At 35.7% G+C, this 21,806-nt stretch overlaps 1 protein-coding gene across 7 annotated transcripts in view; it reads right to left on the bottom strand.

Annotated features, from left to right (window-relative positions):
* The window catches only part of CDKAL1 (CDK5 regulatory subunit associated protein 1 like 1), a 663,852-nt gene that overhangs the window by 238,482 nt on the left and 403,564 nt on the right, over positions 1-21,806 (bottom strand). For all 7 annotated transcript variants that reach the window (XM_025443462.3, XM_025443470.3, XM_025443473.3 and 4 more), the window contains one exon: positions 1,808-1,953. In XM_025443462.3, coding sequence (XP_025299247.1) covers positions 1,808-1,953 — 146 coding nt within the window. The remainder of the gene's footprint in view (positions 1-1,807; positions 1,954-21,806) is intronic.

The following is a 21,806-nucleotide window of genomic DNA, read 5'->3' as shown; positions in this document are numbered from 1 at the left end:
CAACAGATTTAAAAACTCCATCTTTGGAACAACATAAAAGGCTAAAAACTGATTGTGAAATTGTTGCCCAGTTAGTAATTCCCCAAACAACTGAATCAGCACTCATCCAAGTGGAGGAGAAAGAGAGGTGTTGATTCCTTAACATCACTGAATCACATTAATGCAACAGACCATTTGGAAAGTGTTCTAGTCTATTCTGGACAACAGTATGCATGTCTACACTTGGCAAAATCTTGTGCAACAGGTATGAATTGTGCACATTATTTGCTACTGCACTAGTAATAAGCAAGAGGCAAGAAATTTCACAGGTGCAACAATATATTTGCAATTTTGAAAACATTCCATTCACCAATGCCAATGTGCCCAAAAGGACTCTCTCACATGAGACAAATTTACCTACAATAAGCTAAAAGAAATGCAAAGGAAGGACACCAGACCATTTAACAGATATCTAGCATAAAAATTCTTATTCTTTAGCTTTGACCTCAGTTCTCTTTAGGAGCAGAAAGTATTATTAAAAAAAAAAAAAGAAAGAAAGAAAGTATTATAGATGGTAGAGATCTGTCATTATTCTGTTTTCTGCTTTGAAGGCTGTATATACTTAATGATTATAATTATGAAATCCTAGAATAAATATGCCTTCTATTCACTGATTTGAATATTCGAACAATTAGCTGTGTTTGTTTGAATGCACACAAGTGTCTTTATTTCTAGTGGTTAGGATAATCAAGAAATGCCTAGAGGTGAAAAAAAAATTAGAAAGACATAAAGGAAAGATGAGGAAGGAAGGAGAAAGTAAATAGAAGAAAAAAAAGATTTTAAAAGATTTCCATGTAGTCAGGATAAGTCACTAATTGAAGGTGGAAAAAATAATTGCTTACAATTTGTATAAAGCAATCATATCCATGTAGCACTTCGACATGGTACAAAAGTACATAATTATAAACAAGAAGATGAAAATAAAAATTTGTATCTTAATTAAGAAAAACAACAGAGGAAAAATTATGGGAAAAAAAATATGGAAAGTAGGAAGACCCATGCCGCAAATATGCCAAGATAAATGACATTACCCCAGAGGGGAGAACAGTGCCCTAGACTTAAGAAGGTTTTGTATGACCTTGGCCAGCCCTACTATTTCCTGCTTTGTATAATCACAGAAGGCAGTCAGTGTTTGGTGATGATGAGAAGTAGGATTTTAAAGAATATAATTATGGGCTGCAAGTGTTTTCTGTGGAAACAAAATGATCATTCATGTCTAAGATTGTGTAAATATGCCTTAATTTTGGTCAACAGCAATTTCAACTTTAAAAAACAGAATCCTAAGACCTCCTTATAAATCACAATTCTTCAAGTAATCTTCAGGGATAAGCGTGTAAAAGCAAAGACATTCCAGATAGTCTTCAAAAAATGCTACTTGGTAGAAAATTATCTATTTTGTAATGACATGACTTGGCCTACCTCAACATCAGAACCAGCTCACAACCTCAAAAAGCCACATGAAAGGGGATTTAAGCAAAGCCAAAGCAGTTTTCATCTACTAGGACAGGTATAAAAATGATCACAATGCACATTACCTTAGAGAGACTGGCAATCTTACACAAATTAATGGTGTGTCGTGCACAGATGGGAGGTGGATATAAGAAAAACCACATCAAGGCTCCCTAAGGAAACTTAAAGGCTAGGAAAGCTTCAAAACTCTCGCCTTCTCTCTGGTACCTTTAATTGTGGCTACAATAAGTGCGTTTTTGCCACATGCTTTTGAAAGGAAAAAAAGAATGGTTATTTCCTTAAGTACTAACAGACTTACTTCTCTTTCAGAAAATCCACTACTCTTTTGAAGTCAGCCACGCAGTATTCTCTTTTCATTTCCATGAGTACGGTGTCAGAGGCAGATTGGACTGGTATGTGCAGAAAAGCGTAGACTCTGGGATGATTAAGGATTTTTGCCATTTCCTTTAAAAAAAAATGGAGAGAGAAAACATTAATCATTTTAAAGAATTAGGTAATGGCTTTTCCTTCAGATCAGGGCAAGCAAATAAACATGGCTGAAAACCGACTGTCAACCAGGCTCTTCAAGCGAACGTCAATGGGTAATACTCTATGATGCCGTTTGGAAATTTAATATGACTTTCAGGGGATTCCACGCAAGACTTACTTCCTCACGTTCGGTGACAAAACAAAGGTAAACTCACAGAATCCCTGAGGAATAAAATTTTTGAGTACCTCAAAATAAATACCTTTCTTCCCTTGCCTCAAAGAAGTTTTATATTCTGTTTTGCTGCATGAAGAGAAACAGCAATAGTTAAACTGTTAAGGCTCTATAATCCTGTGTACTTGAATAAAATCTCTCAATTTAAGGCTAGTCAACACTTTTTTTTTTTTTAAATACCAAAGGAGAAGAAGGAATGCATAACCTGTTGCTTCTTCAGCTAGTTGACTAACACGTATGTTTTGAGTATCTAACTATGCAAAAGAGACAGCGTCACACAATGAAGCCAGCAGATGGCCAGGGCTCACCTGATGACATCTAGAAGTAGAGTAGGGAAGAAGGGAAGAACATGTAGAAGAGCCTCTCTTGCAAAGTTAGAGCAAACTGGAGTGAAACAAATTAGGAAACCCAGAGAGTGTTTTATAAAATTCCTCAGAGGACACAAAGGAGGGCAAGGAAAAGAGTAAGGAAAGAAAGTCTGCAAGAGAAACTGCACTCCCCTTTCTGGCCCAGGGTCATGATTGCTGGGAAGCCCTTTCTGATCTATTGTATAAAATCAGTGCAAGTTTAACTCTCCTTCACTCACTAGCTACTAAGGGAATTAGCTCATTGAAGAGCTATTCTTTTTAGGTTCCCATTCATCTGTATGAAAATGTGTGACCATGAACTTCAGGTACTTTCAAGGAAGAAAAATAGTATTGGATAACTTGTCTATTGAGTGCTTACATATAAGCACACACTGAATTATTTTGTTTTATTTTCCCTCTAGCTCAGTAGCTCTAGGAGGTGGGTACTGCTACTGTCTCTGTTTCACAGATAAGAAAACCAAAGCACAGAGGAGAGTGAAATTTCATTTTCCAGATTGTGTTTTTGGTTAAGGTGTCATCTTTTATCGTGTTGAAAGTTAGCTGATGCAGAGTCCTGCCCCTTTAGAAAACAAAGATTTTCTTACATTGTTTGGTGAATCTTAATGTTGAGTCATGAAAGACCTGAAAGGTACAGAAGCCATAGCACAAAGCCAGCATATTTACTATGGGCTACATAATGCTAAGTGTTGTCTCACACAGCTTCATACACAGTAGGCGTTGAGTAAGGATAGGAAGAGCTTACTGGCTAAATACCCAGCCAAGAAATGTAACAATTTTGTGAACAGATAATATATTAACCAGTTATTTCTCTGTTAAATAAGAAACTCTTAAATTCTAGCTCTAATGTATATATCGATGTCTATAGGTATCTATCTATCTATCTATCTATCTATCCATCCATCCTAAGCTATATATACCTAGTAATTTCTAGCAAAGAAAGTATGGATAAAACATATCCATTAGTAATATTACTGGGCTATTGAATTTCTGAGTCCAAAGAGATTTTTTAAAACAACTAAGCTGCTATTAAGAAGGTGACAGATCTGAGTTAATTGCACTTTTCTCTCACATTGGTAAAAGCCCTAATGTTTGTAGTCAGTAGAAAGAAAAGTGGAAATGCACAGGGCATGGTTGATACATATGCATGGGTGACCCCTGAATAACTGGGAGGTGACTATGGAATTAGCTGGCTCTCTGACTCCATAGATCCTCAAAATACCTCAGGGTGGCCTACTGCTACTACTACAAGCAGGATACTGCTCTGGATGAAGTACTGCCCTGTTACAGTACGACAATTTGCAAATTAAAATGATAATAGTAACAAGTTGGATAAATTTGGTGGACTTTTCCCTTTGGCTCTCAAAATAAGACTTCCTACTAATAATTATCTTCAGCATCGTACTATAGATTTTGCAATTTTAGAATAGCAGGCACCAGAAGACAAAATAAAAATAAACTTGCCCCTTAATTAAAGTCTATATTTCTCCTACTGAAAGAATTATGACTTAACATAGATTAATGTATCCCAAAGAGACAAAGTACAGACAAATATTTTTGTTCTGTTTTTAGTTCTATTTCTCTTCTTGAGAACTCAACATGTTAGTTAAAAACCATTTGGTTTCTTCACCCTTTGAAATCCTTTTATTTCTAAGGTTTGGCTGATAGATAGCTACAGGTTCTCTGGTGCCAGAGATTACTTCTTCCTCTCTGATTCCTCAACAACTGTTCCTAGTGTTATCAGAGTGTTTTCTTGGTTCTAACTTGAAACGTGAGAATCAGACTCTCAGATGGAAGCTCTACAAGAGCAGGGAGTATGTTTTACTCCTCTTGCTGGATCCCCACAATGGCTAGTACTGTGCTAAGTATACCACCAAACCATATATATGTATCTGGGTTAAAGATGCATAATCATACATGCAAAGAGATTTAAAATATAAATGCTATTCGATAGGAAGATAAATTTTCAATGAGTAATAGTTCAGGTTTGATTAAAGCAGGTAACACATATTCAAGAAGGTAAACAAACATATAATTGGCCTGCCTTAATTTTTGGGAGTGAAAAATTACATGTTCATGTATAAGTAAACACAAAGTAAAAATCAGACATTTTGTAGATAGCCACCTCCTCCATGGGTTTTATTTCTGAAAGTCTGTTGCATCTTTATATTGGAATCATAATGTATTTTCTTATCCAAGTAATTTATAAATGACCTGGGGTCCAGGTTAACCAAAGGATAAAGAGACATTTAGTTCAAAATGTGGCTAACAAAAAAATGGCAGCCATGAGCAACCCCCAGCTCTGAGCTGGTGGAAAAAGTCTGAGTAGACAGGCAAGTATGCTAGTTGGCATGTATGCATACAAGGTGTGTGTGTGTGTGTGTGTGTGTGTGTGTGTGTAGTTCTGGTAGCAAGTAGCATAGAAACAGTAGCTCTTTTAACATAAGGTCACTTATAGTTTAAGGGCTAATGTATCAAGGCTGCTTAGCATCTAGACGGTGACTACTTTATAAGCAGGGACTGCAGAATTGCTAACCAAATCCATGAAAGAGTATTTCCATTCAGTGCTTTTATTTGGAGTTGTCCTCTCATGAACTGGGAGTCATCTCAGTGTTATTTTTTCATAAACTTAAAAAGCAAAGAAAAAATAATGAGTGGAAGAAAAGGGGCTTAATTTTAAAAAGGCAATTCTATGTATGGGTACATTTTAATTTATTTTATTTTTGAAAGAGAGAGAGAACAAACGTGCCCACAGGAAGTGGGGGGGGAGTGAGGGACACAGAGTGCCTGATGCAGGGCTTGATCCTACGACTCCAAGACCATCATGACTCGAGCCAACTCAAGGTGGCTCAACCAACTGAGCCACCCAGGTGCCCTTGTATGGGTACAGTTTTAAAAGAAATGTTCCATTTCATTTTTGTTGTTCTGTAATCATCACATTAATTATCATATTCTACCCGGGTTTGAATATGCACTCTGCTAGCGTAATAAGGTTACTTAGTGTGTGTGTGTGTGTGTGTGTGTGTGTGTGTGTGTAAAACATATTAATACTTGCATTCAGATGCCTGTGCATTCATTTTATAGTTATCTGTCCAAAATCCCTCTCAGATTATAGCTTTGTTAGAAAGTATATGCTTATTGAGAATGCGAACCTTTGCAATGCTACATTTTCCACTAAACTAAGACAGATGATGAAGCAAAAAGATACTTCAAAAAAGACAAATTACACCACTATCTTTAAGCATTATAAAAAATAGTTTATTCGAGATATAATTCAAATGCCACACAACTGACCTATTAAAAAAGTATGCAATTAAATGCTTTTTAGTATATTCATAGGATGGTGCACCATTACCAAAATCTAATTTTAGGGTATTTTCATTTCCCCTAAAACAAATCCTGTACCTACTAGCAGTCTCTTCCCATTTTCCCCATTCCCCAACACCTTTCCTCCAGCCTACAACAGCCGGCAATCTACTTTCTAGCTCTATGAATTGCCTATTCCACACATCTCATATAAATAGAATCATTAATCTTTTGTTACTAGTTTCTCACTTAAAATGTTCTCAAGGGTCATCCGTGTTGAAGTATGTAGGTATTTTTTTCAATTAAGTAAAATATAGGAATTTAGAATTCATTAAATATGCCACTTTATACAAAAGTATCTCAAACGTTCTGAATATTATTAGCTTGATTAAGGTAGTAAAGCAAGTTTGAGTCATACTTATGTACTTTAACAACACAATCTGGTGGCATAAATCTAATAGAGATGAACTTTTATATACAAAATCTTATTAGGAAAAACTATAAGAGATACTATAAAACACAGGGGAGAAATGTTACAAAAATTCTTCTAAAAAACTTTTCCTAGAAGGAGAACTGGGGGTGGGGGCTATAATCTTTTTTTTTTTTTTGGCTCCCATTATTTGTTTTTTTTTATTTTTTATTTATTTTTTATTTTTTTATTTTTTATTTTTTTATTTTTTTTTTTTATGATAGGCACACAGTGAGAGAGAGAAGCAGAGACACAGGAAGAGGGAGAAGCAGGCTCCCGCACCGGGAGCCCAACGTGGGATTTGATCCCGGGTCCCCAGGATCGCACCCTGGGCCAAAGGCAGGCGCTAAACCACTGCGCCACCCAGGGATCCCCTATTTTTTATTTTTTTTATTTGTTGTTTTATTGTGGTAAAGTACGTATGATGTAAAATTTCCCATTTTGACCATTTTTGAGTGTACGATTTCATGACATTAAGTGCCTTTACAGTGTTGCACCACCATTATCACCATCCATCTCTAGAAAGTTTTCATCATCCCCAAGTGAAACTCTATACCTGTTAAACACTAACTTCCATGCCTCCATATCCCCCACCTTTTATTATCACTAGTTTTTTTCTCTAGGAGGGTGACTATTCTAGGCACTTCATATAAGGGAAATCATACAATATTTGTCCTTTTGTGCCTGACTTATTTCACTTAGCATAATGTTTTCAAAGTTCACCCCTGCTGCAGCAATATTATGTTATTCTAAATATCTCTTTTCCAGGCAGTTGAGTGTTCTACTCTCAGTGCCAGGGCACACCATATAGGCTCCTATTAGCACCAGTTTCCCTGTCCTGTAATTTTACCATACATGTTCACACCCCAAGGATATATCTTACTTATCTGCATCTCCCAATTTCTTTGCTAATGCCCGGCCCTTAAATGCTTAAGTTATAGTTAAATGAATGAATGACTGAATGACCCAAGTAATTAGTCAACATGGTTATATTACAGTAAGTCCTACAAAGACTTCTAGCTAAAGGTCAAAACAGTAATGCTTGTGTTCTAGGAGATTCTATTTCTGGAGTCACCTTCAACACTCTGAAAGTCATGTAAGTCAAGATAAAATAAGACCAGAGTCCTATTTCATCCATTACTTCTCATTAATGACACTGTAACAGCCACTAAGTGAATTACCAGCACCTACATTTACTCAGCAATCTAAAAATACATTATCATTTAATAGCATCAGAAAGTGAATGAGGGAGCCTAGGAGAATATTTCCAATCCTTATGTCCCAAGTGAAGAGGATTAGATATTGTGAATAGATTCTAATTTGCATTTGATCTATAACTTAATTATAACAGGAAATTCACCTTAAACTGCAAAGAGTTAACATTTTCAGTATTTGCTTTAAAAGAAGTTGAGACGAATGTCCATTCTAATTAGGCTTCACAGAAATGTTAAAAGGACTTCAATGTTCCTTTACCATTACCATTTCATCTAAGTGTCATAGTCAATAATCAGACTTTACATTACAAAGATAAAAATATACATTAATACTAATGTCAGAACGCTGAGAGTTATAATTATACACACATTTTTAAACTGATATTATCATTATTCTATTTTATAATTATGATTCTGCTCTGCCATCATCAAGAAATCAAAAAAAGTTTTGTATCCTGACTGCGGTGATGGCCACACAAATCTCTACATACGTGAGAATTCATGAAACTTGAACACATGATTAAGTCAATTTTACTGTATGAGTTTTCAGACAAAATAACAAAGAGGAAAATTCACAGTAAAATCTGTTGTGTTTTAAACTATATAATATGAACAGGTATATCCTAAAAAACAAATGTATAATATATGTACAGTTGCCTTTTTCCTATTAAATATTGAGTCTACTAACCACTAAAAGAACAAATCAATACATGATCAATTTAATGGGGAAAGTGCATCCCAGTTAGACTGAGCACTCAGTAGAGACAATTCTATTGGCTTCTCTCAGACCTGATATAAATAATTAAGGAATGTGATGGAAAGGCAGATGTTATTTTTTAAAAATATTTTATTTATTTATTTGAGAGAGAGAGAGAGCGTGCGCACAAGCAGGGGGGAGGGGCAGAAGGAGAGGGAGAAGCAGACTCCCTGCTGAGCAGTTTGGGGTGGGGGGTGAGGGTAAGCCTTGATCCCAGGACTCTAGGATCCTGACCTGAGCCAAGGCAGATGCTTAACTGACAGAGCCACCCAAGCATCTGGTAAACTCAGATGTTAAAGATTTGTTTTTAAATATTTAACACATTTATTTATGGTCACATTATTCAATCTAAAGTTAATTTAGATAACTTTTGTTTCAGGTGTTAGGTGGTAACAGTGAAAGGAATGTTCTAGTGATTGAACTGCTCCAGTCAGAATTGCTTGGTATGTAAAAGGAAGCAGCTAAGCAAGTATTTAGTAAACATCAAACTATATTTCTGGGACCGGGGATGCAGAGAAGACAGTAAGCTCCTCTGCCTTTTATAAACATGGAAACACAGAGCCGCCTGCTTCCATGAAGGAGCAGGGTGCCTGTGTCAGACACTCTGCTGAGCAGTTTGTGTGTATCTCATCTGTCCCCTCATCTCACAATGTAGGGGTTTTTTTTGTTTGTTTTTCTGTTTTTTGTTTCTGTTTTTGTATGGTAGACTGTGTTGCTATTTGCCAAATATTCTAGTTTCCCCTCCCTGTGGAACTCAGGAGCAGCTGTGTGACTTGAAAGGCCAATGAAATGTGGACAAAAATGACAGGTGTTACTTCTGGGCAGAAGGTTTAAAGCCAGGGGTTCTCTATGTCTTTCATTTTTCCCTTCTTCTACAGTCTAAGTTCTGAAGCACAGACAACCTGAACAGAGCTTCAGTCGATCCATGACAGATACTTAGCATGAGCAAGGAAAAACATTTTTGTCGTTATAAGACACTGACATTTTTTGAGATCATTTGTCAAACAGCATAACCTAATGCATCCTACTGCCACGTTGTCATTTTATGGATGAAGGAAACAAACATTCGGAGACATTTAAAATAATATGTTCACAATGAATAGTAGTAAGTGGAATAATGGCATTCAGGACCTATGCCTGTCAGACTGCAAAGTCCTTTTTTCTTAACCATTTTTCAAAACACTGGAATGGAAGTATATATCAATTATAAAGGGAGAACAGAGGAGGAAGAAATTAACTGTTAACATGAGCAACAGACAATTTCATCCCAAATGGAGTTCAATTTTCAATGACAAACAAAATTTTTCCAGGCAAACCACAACAGGCAACATATAACTTAGCCCAGTGCTTGAGGTACAAGGCTGTGCATTTTGTACAATAATCTGGCAACCTGTCACATCAATTCTGCTTTTTTTTTTTTACTTAATAATATCAATTATATCTTTTATTTTTTTTTTATTTTTATTTTTATTTATTTTTATTTTTTTTTTAAATTTTTATTTATTTGTGATAGTCATACACACAGAGAGAGAGAGAGAGAGAGAGAGAGGCAGAGACACCGGCAGAGGGAGAAGCAGGCTCCATGCACCGGGAGCCCGACGTGGGACTCGATCCCGGGTCTCCAGGATCGTGCCCTGGGCCAAAGGCAGGCGCCAAACCGCAGCGCCACCCAGGGATCCCTCAATTATATCTTTTAAACTACATTTGGGAAAAATAAGAAATACACTTGGGGACCACTTAATGCTTCTCTACCGATATACCAATGGTAACATTCTTTCTTGAAATCATTTTAAAGAGGGAATTGTTTGAGGGGTTGGGCTTATAGATCCTAAGCTGAATCTGTTACACACCTTTGGAAAAAATATGCATAAGATAATTAGAATACATAACAAAAAACATTTCTTTTCAAAAATGAATGTAAAAAAATTAAGGCTTTTCTGCATTATAAAACTAATATATATTCATTTTTGAGACTTTGGAAAACAGAATGGGAAAAATTAGCCCTACTTATAACAATCACTGTTAAAAGAAAACCACTGCTCTTGTTATCATCTTGAAAGAATTAAATAATAAAATTATATTGATATTACCCAGTGGGTTTAGAAAAACAGAAATGATTTTCAAAGACCAAAATATTAGGCTTAATAATATTTCTTAACAATGCATCATTCCTGTGAGTTCAATTTCTTCAATAATGAAAGAAGAAAACCTTTCTTTTAAACCGGGTCCAGATCACCCAGGCACTTACACTCCAGGGGCTCATAATGCTGCCACATTAGCATAACAGGAGGGAGAAATCTGAATATGAAAACAACAAACAAAGGAGAATCAGAGACAAGAATCAGCAAAACAACTTAGAATCATTCTTGAAGAAGTTATTACCATTAGAGCAATGTTGTCCCTGGAGCTAGGATGAAAGAATGAAAAAGATGAATAAACTTGAAAGAAATTTCTTTGTTCAAGAAAACATAAAAATGGGAATGAAAGTAAAAGGAGAGAAGAGGGACAGGCAATTCTTTCCCCACTCCCAAATACACTGTCACGTAAGGGAGTTCTTAGAAGACATTCAAGACTTTGGTCTTAAAAACATGGACCATAAGCAGTCATTTAATTGGAATGATTATAAGAGGAACCAAAAATGTTCCCAGCCCTCTCCAAATCACGATGCTATGAGTGGTGTAGCAGCAGTGATGATGATGATGACAAAAATACAGCAGTTAGCATCCTCAGGTGTTAGACTCTGCTGAGTCACACTCATCACATTTAAACTTCTGAACAAACTTAGAAAGTAGTTTTACTCAATCTAAGACTAACAGAAGTTAACTACCTTGCCCAAGGGACAATGGCAGAGCTGGAACAGGCCCACCAGCGCTCTAACTCTTGAAGGGTATCAGAATACGCCACTCCAACATATGCCTCTTTGGTGTATGAATTATTTTGAGCTAAAGGCAATTAAGAACAGCAGACCCAAGAAAGGCTCTAAAACACGGGGCCTTTCTTTCCCTTTTGTAAAGGAAATTTCTATTTATAAAGGAAATTTCCATTTTTAAAGATGGAAATTTGGAAAAAAGAAAAAGATGTAAATACAGACATTCCAAACTATGATGAGAACTTTTGATAACTCTTACCAAAGATGAAAAGCAAACCTTAGATCTGCATTGCAAACCTTACTAAAGTATCCTCCTTCATCATCTTTTCCTGGTCACCTTTTCTTAATTTGTCTCCCTCACCCTGACGCCCCCAATCCTTTGCTTTTGTTTTAGCATAGGATGGCATATAAACCCAAGTTCTAAACACCCATTTGGGCTGCTGATGGCTGGGGGCTTCCATTTGTACAGGAGTGATGCACCTGTTAATGAACTTCTGTTTTTCTCTTATTAATGTGCCTTTGGCCAGTCTAACTTATAGAATCCCAGGTAAAGAACCTAAGATGCGTAGAGGAAAAGATTTTTTCCACACCTAGACACTGCTCCATCAAATGTATCTCACAAAGGCATTGTTTCTGCAGACTAATGTGTGATCCTCCCTAAACCTAAAACTATTCTTGAGAAATAGCACAAACCAATTCACATAAAGATGTTAGCAATCATTTCTGGGAGGACTGGAAAGAAGCAGTGAAGAGTGGTCTCTCTAAATAAGACATAAAATATAGTCAGATCAATAGATCAATATCTGTAGATACATTAAAGGCAATTTAAATTTTAAGTTGCAAGTTTCCTTATATCCAATTTATTAGAAATTTATGGATTTTTAAAAAATGTCTCAATGCATAAATTAAAATGCTCTTATTACTTGAAATTAGGTGATAATAAACAAAATCTTTGTAATCTTTTGCTACTGGACACTATGAAATTTGAATTCAAACTGATAAATGGGTATGGGTATATCATTTTCACAAGGCAACAAGGCAGGGCATATTTCCTCCTTGTTCTACTTTAATTGTTTTCACTTGGTAAAACTGGCTTCACACATCAGTTCTTTAATTGGAGCTAAAATGAAAGCATTTCCAGTTACTGCAGGGTAGGCTAGCTTGTCTAAGAACGCCTTGTCAGAATATTTTGATATTTTAACCTGCTGCTTTTTAAAGTACTGTAGCTCCAAAGTTACAGGATCAGATAGATTGTCTAGCACATAAAGAAAGATCAGGAAAAACTTCCATTTGATGACCCAAATTTACCTTTGAGAACTTGAGCTAATTTTTAAACATTTTGTTGTTTTTTAATCAAATGGAAGTTAAAATTCTATGCCATTGAAATAGATTTCTTCAGAAGAGTAAGGAAAATGAAGATTTTTATCATCCTCTTTTCTGTCAAAGCCTGTGGCCTCTACAAATATAAAAATCTGCTTTACCTTTATAGGAAGTTTCTGGCTAATGCTAATAGAAACAATCATTTGATACAAAAGAATTTTCAGATCTTGAATTTTGCCATTTTTATAGGCAAAAATAAATTTTTTAAATTACTTTAAAAAAAGACAGAAGAGGGGATCCCTGGGTAGCTCAGCGGTTTAGCACCTGCCTTAGGCCCAGGATGTGATCATGGAGACCTGGGATCGAGTCCCACGTCGGGCTCCCTGCATGGAGCCTGCTTCTTTCACTGCCTGGGTTTCTGCCTCTCTCTCTCTCTCTCTCTCTGTGTGTGTGTCTCTCATGAATAAATAAAATCTTTAAAACAAAAACAAAGACAGAAGAATAGGCTTTGCACTTCATCTTTCCAATGATCAGATGAGTCATAAATATGTATTATTAATACATTATGTTTACCTGCCTTCAGAACAGGATAAACATGGGTCTAAGTAACAATGATTAAGGAGCTACAATGTACCAGGTTATAGGCTAAGGATTTCCTTCTGTCTTAGGTGAGAAAAATAATTTCCAAATCAAGAATTGTACCCTTTTTAAAAATATTTCAAAATTAGCTGGAGATTGAGAATATAGAAAGCAGAAAAGAAAACTATGTCAAAGATAAGTGTAACAGAATATGGTGAAGTGACCTAGGACAGAGGGTAATGGTCATCAACAAATTTCCTATATCATGTTAGATCATTTCTCTGGTCCCATCCTCACAGGACTCTGACTATAATCTCTCCATACAACTACCCAATGACCACAGTTCAGAGGATATCTAGGAACAACTGGAAATTATTCAGAAAGGCATAAAGAACTAGGAGAACACATTCTAGATGAAATTTATCCCAAGTATCCCCTGAGTAAAATTAGCACTCTGGAATGTCTTCTGAGAGAAATGAACAAAGGAAAATCCAACCCCATTGAGGTTTAAAGATTACACATTAAACCTACTCATTCGAAGCTAAAACCAAATGGGTGTTTAACTTTTATTTTTTCCTTAATAAACTATTGAATGACTTTCTACAATCTCCGGTTATATAAGTTTAAAAAAGAAGTTAGTATAGAAGAATGGATCAAGGAAATGTGGTATATATTGTGTTGTGTGTACACACAGGAACATATTCAGCCATTAAGAAAAAAAAAAATCCTGCCACTTCCAACAGTTTGACTGGACATCAATGGCAATATGCTAAGTGAAATCAGCTAGATTTTAAAAGTTCTCATCATAAGAAAAAATCATTGTAACTATGTGTGGTGAGGGTTGTTAACTAGATTTACTGGGGTTATTGTTTCACAAAATATACAACTATTGAATCATTATGTTGAATGCATGAAACTAGTATGTTATAAGTCAATTATATCTCAACTTTAAAAGTGATTTTGCTAACTGGATTGTGGCAATGGTTGTACAAGTATATAAATTTACTAAAAATTATCATCAAACTGAATACTTAAAAAAGAGTATAATTTTCAAGCTTAAAATGAAAAAATCTAGGTGTAAACCACCTAATATTGAGGTTTACTTAGAGGCGCATACCAGGTCATTGAAAAAGCCAAAATAAGAATTGTGAATATCAAATCTTAGTTTGTCTCACTTAAATATACTGCTTCTTGGTAAACTCAGGTGCTATCAACTCAATTTGGCAACTTAATTTAAAAGTATAATGTGGTGATTGTCTAGTAGAGGCATAAAGTGTTTGGAGTAAGAACTGAAAATAAATTAATTCCTTTTGTACAATGGGAAAGACAGTAATGGAAGTATGGATGGATTTTTAGTAGGCAGGAGTAGCTTGGAGGTGGGGAATGATATTCTAGACCAAGGGTGACATTCAAACAAGTGTGAAGTCTAGAGCATGTTCTAGGCAGAGCCACAGATCTGTTTTAAGTAGAAGTATGTTGCCTGAAAATTGATATATGTTAGAGGGAGGGAGGAAAGTCATCATTGGAAAATAAGATCGGAAAGGCAGGGTAGACGGTTAGACTAAGGTGCAGGATTTTGTTTTACAGACAAGTGAGTGGTACTGAAACTTTTAGTTGGTAATACCCCAAAATAATTTTTTTTAAAAAACCATGTGCCACCTCATACATTTTTTTATTGACACTGAAATATTTTTCGTAAGTTTAAATAGTTGCAAAGTTCAAATATGGAATTGTAAAATAAAACTGTTATAGGAAACAGTTTCCTATAGGAAACTGTCACATAGGAAAAGTGACATTCTCTTTTTTCTTTCAACTTGAATTTCCTTTCTACTTCCTCCACAGAATTTTATCTAGTATATATATTTTAAGATTTTATCTATTTATTTGACAGCGCGCGCACACAGAGAGAGGGAGTAGTAGAGAGAGAGGGAGATGCAGACTCCCCTCTGAGCAGGGAACCCAACATGGGACTTGATCTCAGGACTCTGAGATCATGATAGGAGCTGAAGGCAGATGCTTAACTGACTGAGCCACCGAGGCATCCCTTATATATTTGTATGCTTGAAAGTCTACTACTGATCATTCGAACCATCCTTCTCTGCATCAAAATACGTGTGTATGTTAAAATAAAAATATTATTGTGACTGCAAGGCTCTAAGTATTTTTAAAGAATGCTTTTTTAAAAATTGAATTGTCATTAAATTACTGGTATACAAGTCATCAAAACAACATAATGAGTTATTAAGCATAAATGTAAAAACTTATTATAAATGTAGTCTTCAATTAAATGGACGGTGAGGGTGACAGGCCTGAAACTCTTTATGTGTTGCTTTGAAAAAAGGCAGCTTGGGAAGCCTGGGTGGCTCAGCAGTTTAGCGCCGCCTTCAGCCCAGGGCATGATCCTGGAGACCCGGGATCAGGTATCGCATCGGGCTCCCTGCATGGAGCCTGCTTCTCCCTCTACCTGTGTCTCTGCCTATCTCTCTCTGTGTCTCTCATGAATAAATAAATAAAATCTTTTTTAAAAAAGAAAAAAGGCAGCTTAACAAGTGCTTTGTTTGGTGACCGGAAGGTGTTCAATAAAGGTGAGTGGGAGGTGTGGCAGGAGACACAGCAAGAAGCCTTCACTACAGACAAATCAGTTTTAGGAAAGAGTACAAATGGAAAATGAAGACCTGGAAATGGATTCATTTTTAAATGACCCTTGCCTGCTAGTCTGTTTTCCTCTAGAAATACACTACAGCCATTTGAAGATGCACACTTACACGATGGTTTGTTAGGAAGAAGTGTGTGACCCGGACAGTGCAAAGTAATGTGCAGGAGGTGGATATGGCAAAATGTCAGAGAATTCTAAGAGTTGAGTAATAAAAGAAACACATAGCAACTACTGGGGGATAGTGGATGAGGACGAGAAATTCACTGATTTTGAAACTCATGGCCAAGCAGGAAAAGGTTGTAATTCTTTGGCAAGGAAATAGTGAGCTCATTTTTTAAAATTGAGATATAATTGACATATAACATTATATTAGTTTCAGGTGTACAACATAATGATTTGATACTTACGTATATTGTGAAATAATCACAAGAAATCTAGTTAACATGCCTCATCAGACATAATTACACATTTTTTCTTATGATAAGAACTTTTAAGATCCACTCTCTCCATAACTTTCTTACCTATAATACAGTATTGCTGTCACCATGCTATACAGTATACCTTCACACCTTGTTTGTTTTATAAGTGAAAGTTTATACCTTTACACCACCTTCACCCATTTCACCTACTCCTTCACCCCTATCCCCACCCCACTCTGGCAACCACTGATCTGTTGTTCTCTGTATCCATGAGCTCATTTTCATTTCTTTTTTAATTTCCACATCTAAGTGAGATCATACAGTATTTGTCTTTCTCTGCTGGGCTTATTTCACTTTAGAATGATGGCCTCAAAGTCCATCCAGATTATTACTAGTGGCAGGATTTTCTTATTTTTTTATGCCTGAATAATATTTCACTGTATCTATAAATACCACATTTTCCTTATCCATTCATTCATCTATAAATATCTTACTTACTATAGAGGAGAATTTTTAATAAACAGCCCAAAATAATTTGTCATCATTTCAAATACAAAAAAACTAATTATGATGATCACTACATTTCAGATACCTAAAACTCTTATTAAAAATAATAAGATACAAGGAGTTCACATGACAATCAGTTGAAGAGCAGAGGATACTGCTCAAATGCTAAGCTAGTGTCCAATCTTATTTTAATTTTGCCGTCCAAAATAAGAGGTATTTTAAACAAATGAAAACTCCATACTCCAGAAAAAAAGTCCACATTCACTATTTTGCACATTTTACTACTATTCCTGTCTCTAAATTAAAAACCATAATAAAATGATGATTAAATTCATTTTTAAGTTTTTACTGAACTTTAAATTTAAAATGTGCAACATGATAAATTCCCAGAGCCCACTTTAAAAAGCAAAAAACAAAAAAAAAAAAGTACCATACTACATCACTCGGTAACAAAACTGTTAACTTGTAGCCCAAAGAGAATATGAAAACCTGGTAGTTTCAAATACAGCTCAACTTTATAGCTATCTGTATGTCTAATTTAACATTTATATCCTACTTCTATTTTTTACAAAGTATTTTGTGTTACTAGATAATATTATATATTTTGCAGAATGAAAAAAGTAAAATATCAGGCCTCCTTTAGTGCGATCTGGATATAATAATCAAATTTTGAAATGGCAGGACTGTGAAAGGAAAATTCTACCTTTAATCAAAACAGAAGCAGCTGATTGCCCTTTTTCCTATACTGTGGCACCTACTAATAACTGTTAAGAAAAACACTAGCCACATGTGAAACTCTGAATCAGTGTAGGATCTGAAGAGCCACAGCCTGGTTGAATCAGTTTCAAGCTGACTTTACAAAACCTAGTCCAAAGTTGAACCTTTGCAACATTATATGTGGAATGTCCTTTAGGATTTTGATTACGTAGTAGCTGAGCGGCCACATCTGTGATACATTATAAAACCAAAGTAGTTGCCAGTAAAGTTGTTAGTATTTCATCTTTTAAGAACAAACACTTTTGGTTTAGTAAAACCTACACTGTCTTTATAGTCTAAAATTTTAGACTCATTTCCTTGTCTTCGAATCTGAACTGTTTTCTTTCCCTTGCGTTAGTACAGATTGATTTATTAGACTATTAATCTATTAATTAGATATGTAAGAAAAAAACATATTAAATAACTTTAGGTGACTTATTAAAAAACCATAGAATGAGAAAACTGGGAAGAACCTAAGAGACATATAGATCAAACTACATTCCCACTACTACAACTTGAAGGCAAAGATGAACATTTAAAAAGGTTATATGACTTGTTTAAGGTCATACGGTTAAACAGGGTTAGAATAAGGGTTAGATCCAAGGTTTTCAGATTTTCAAAACAGTGAGTGCCTTCTTAAATGCAAGCAAGTTAAAATTTATGATAGGTTTCATAACAAAATATTTTTATTAAGATTTAACCAAATTACACAAAAATGTATTTTACCAGTGTATGTGACTTTTTGAGTCTTCCATCATATAGATATATTTAATATAAATAAAACCTCTAATTCCAAATTAATTCACTAAGAAAAACCAACTCAAAACAAATCCGAAACACTTGACCATTTGGGGGTATTAAATACTGAGTCATCTGTCGAACAGTCTTTATGATGTCTGAATCAAAACTTACTTAAAAGAATAGTGGCAAGTCTCATACATGGCTGGCAATTTTATTAAGATCAAACATACGCTTACTCTGTGACCCAGCAATTCCACTCCTAGGTATATGCCCAAGAGAAATGAGTACATATGTTTACCAAAGGACACATATGATGCTCATGTAAGCTTTATTCATAATAACTGAAGTCCAGAAATCATCCCAATGTTCAACAGAATGACAAAAAAAATGTGAAGGCACACAATAATGGAAGAGAGACAAATTCCCCATACACACACATGGATGCCTCCCACAGATATTCTGTTGGGCAAATAACAAGGTGGCAGCTCTAAAGCAGAGGCCCAGGTGAATACTGGCATACCTGTCTCTGCTTACAGTGACTAGTTATCTTCGAAACACTCCTCCCCCCTCAGCTCTCAGATAACCTCACACTTCTTTCATGAGTCCTGCTTCATTCGCTCCCTTGACAGCTTTCTCCTTCCCTGGAAGGACACTAAAATTCAGTCTGCTCTGTGTCAATCATAAGATTTCTAATGAAAAAATACTTAGGAGTTAGAGCCAAAAGATCTTATTTTCATTCAGGAATTTAAGAAACAATTTCTGTACTTTCGGATCTGATGCATTGTTTTAAGATAAAATGCCAAAATTCCTTTAAGATAACAGTAATAATATCAGCTAAGAACTAATGAGCACTTTCTATGTGTCAAGTACTATCCCAAGCATTCTACATATATTAATTCATTGTTACTCTATTCTAAGCTAAAACAAAATACTAAATCTATAGAGTATTCCACAAAGCACTGCTGATACATTATTTAATATTCTTTGTACAGGGTAAATGCTATTATGCTCCAACTGATATCTGAAAACATTATAACCTGGAGAAAGGTGACAATCTTTCCAGTGCCCCATTCAAATCAGCAGATTCAAATCAAATCTACAAGAATGGCCCTGACACCTGCCAGACAGCAACACTCAGTTCTGTTTTTACAGATGCCCCGTGAGTTCAAGTCAAGAATGCTTGCTTAAGACAAGAGAAGAGAGGCTCAAAAGATAGCCCACACTGAGGTCCCCGAATTAACTGACAACACATGTTCCAAGCAGGAAATGCACCTGAAACTGAGGAAATGAACAGCGGTGAAGGTGGGCTAGGCTGGTGATGAGAGCAAGAGGAAGAGAAGTAGTTTAACATTTATTTGGCTTTCTTCTGACAACTTCTTTCCAGAAATAGTAAGGACTTTGAGGAGAGATATATAAAGAAATTTACAAGCTTCCACTGGTAAAACTGGGGGTAAAGGAAGAGGAGCTGGAGCCTTGAGAGACTTAGGAAGGCTCACAAAGAATGTGGAGAGTGCCCCAAGCCCAGGGTGCCTGGGATTGAAGGCTAGAGGGGGTGTGTCTGAAGACTCAGGGAACCAGCAACCAAAATGATCCCCAATTCCTCTCCAGGGCCATAGTTAAGGAATGAATAGAATCCATCTGCTGAGCAATCATCTCTTGAACAACAGAGAGATCTCTGTGATTATGCTGTCTGTAAATTTCACTTTTATATCACATTACTTGCAATATGAAAAGTACCTGAATTTGTGGAGGGGGGCCATGCTATCCAAAAGAATGTTTCTTTCTCAGGTTTTGGATGGAGGATGCTAGTCAAGTAATTGACTCCTCACATTCATTACAGGCCTCACCTGACAAAGGTTTCTATAAATAGGATACAATGTTGAAAGCAAGGGTTGAGATGATTAGTTCATATTAAATTACCAGGTAATGAAATGGCACAACAATTTTTTTAAATGCTACTTTCTTTCTTTTGAGTTTTAGCTCACATCAAGTAAAATGAGTTTGAAAAGATTTTAGAAGGCTCAGAATTAGAAATCAAATGGAAATTTTTAAGTATCTCATTGAGTGAAATCCCTTCAAAATGTTTGCTTTTCAGAAAGACTCAGATAAGAATGAAGTGATCAAGATTCAACTAAACAGCCAGATTAATAACAAAACAGATTTAGATTCAGGTTTTCTATTTGTCTGAACACTTCAGTACAATCATGACCCATTTAAGTTAGAAGAATAAATAAAAACATCATAAAGATATTTTAACAAAAATGTTGGTAATAAAACTGAGGTACTTTAAAATCTTTGTTTACTTCCATGACAGTAAAACAATGTACTACGCATTTCAAAATAACTCATTAATCCTGGAATTAAATATCTCTGAATTACCAGTGTTTTCCAGTGGTGTACTGCAAATCCTAGAGTTATAGCTATTAGTTGCCAATTTGATCTTTAGTAAATTGACATAAACCACAAATATCTTTTTAATTAACAAAATCCTAATCAATTGATGTGCAAAGCTTTCTGAAATACAGATGGTGGAACATAGTGAAGAAAACAAAATATTTTTATGAATCAAGACAAATAGCAATCTCAACATAAAAGATAGTGATTGTAGAAGTGGCATTATCTATTAGAACAGAAATAGCAAAATATTGTTTGATACGGTTTTTAATAAGAGAACCAATTAAAAAAAGAGAGCCATAAGCAATCAACTGTCATAGTCAAGATTCAGTCTATGTATGCCACATTACCTCCTATGTGGTGCCCAGAGCTATGAGTATCTAATGAGGTATACATTTTATCTCTGCTTTCTGTGAGGGTGATGTTTGTTACAGGCCACTGAGAGACTCAATTAATAGTGATCTTTTGCTGTCAATAACCTACTAATGACATGAACTCCTCCTCAAAAGCGTTAGGAGGGCAGATGGCACCATAAGTGATTGATGGAACCTTTGACATGGAACACAAAAACTAAGCAAGAAAATTGACTAACCTAATACACTAATGGTCTGACAGATATATAGGCAGCCCATTTCAAGGCATAAATAATATTTACTGACATCAGAAGAATGGCAGAATAAAGACATCTGAAAATCCTCTCCTCCATAAAAGTAATGAAGATAGTGACAAAATGGTCAAAATCAACTTTTTCAGAATTCTGGAAATTAACCAAGGCTTATAGCAATCTGAGTAGCTTTATGCAAGGAAAACAGAGGAATTCTAGTAAGAACAGTGATGTATGAGGCATTTTAAACCTGCCCTTTCCTCACCTCTCACTCCCCAGTTCTGTGGTAGCCTTGAAAACCATCGGCCTTTAATCATAGTGAAAACCAGCAACTAGGCAGCCACTGGAGGGGATAAAAGAGGGTTAAAGCTCCTTCAAAGCCCTATTCCAAGGAAACTGTCATTATCTGATCTGTCTAGTGGTTCTATGGAAGACTCTACTCACTCAGCTTGCTTATTTAACCTGACCTGGCACTCACACAGTGAAAACAGCCTTCTTCCCAGGGGCATTTGTCAAAAATAATCAGCTGCAATTGTTTAACATCACGGCTGCCTGGGGCTGTGAATAAGTTCAGGCAAATGATAAACAAACCCAAAAGCTTAACAGGGAAAGCTAGGGAATGTGATGTCCAAAGGGGGCTT

Source organism: Canis lupus, chromosome 35, assembly GCF_003254725.2.
Source record: "Canis lupus dingo isolate Sandy chromosome 35, ASM325472v2, whole genome shotgun sequence".
Taxonomy (NCBI): Eukaryota; Metazoa; Chordata; class Mammalia; order Carnivora; family Canidae; genus Canis; species Canis lupus.
Note: the sequence above shows the minus strand (reverse complement) of the source record. Positions and strands in the feature narration are given on the sequence as shown.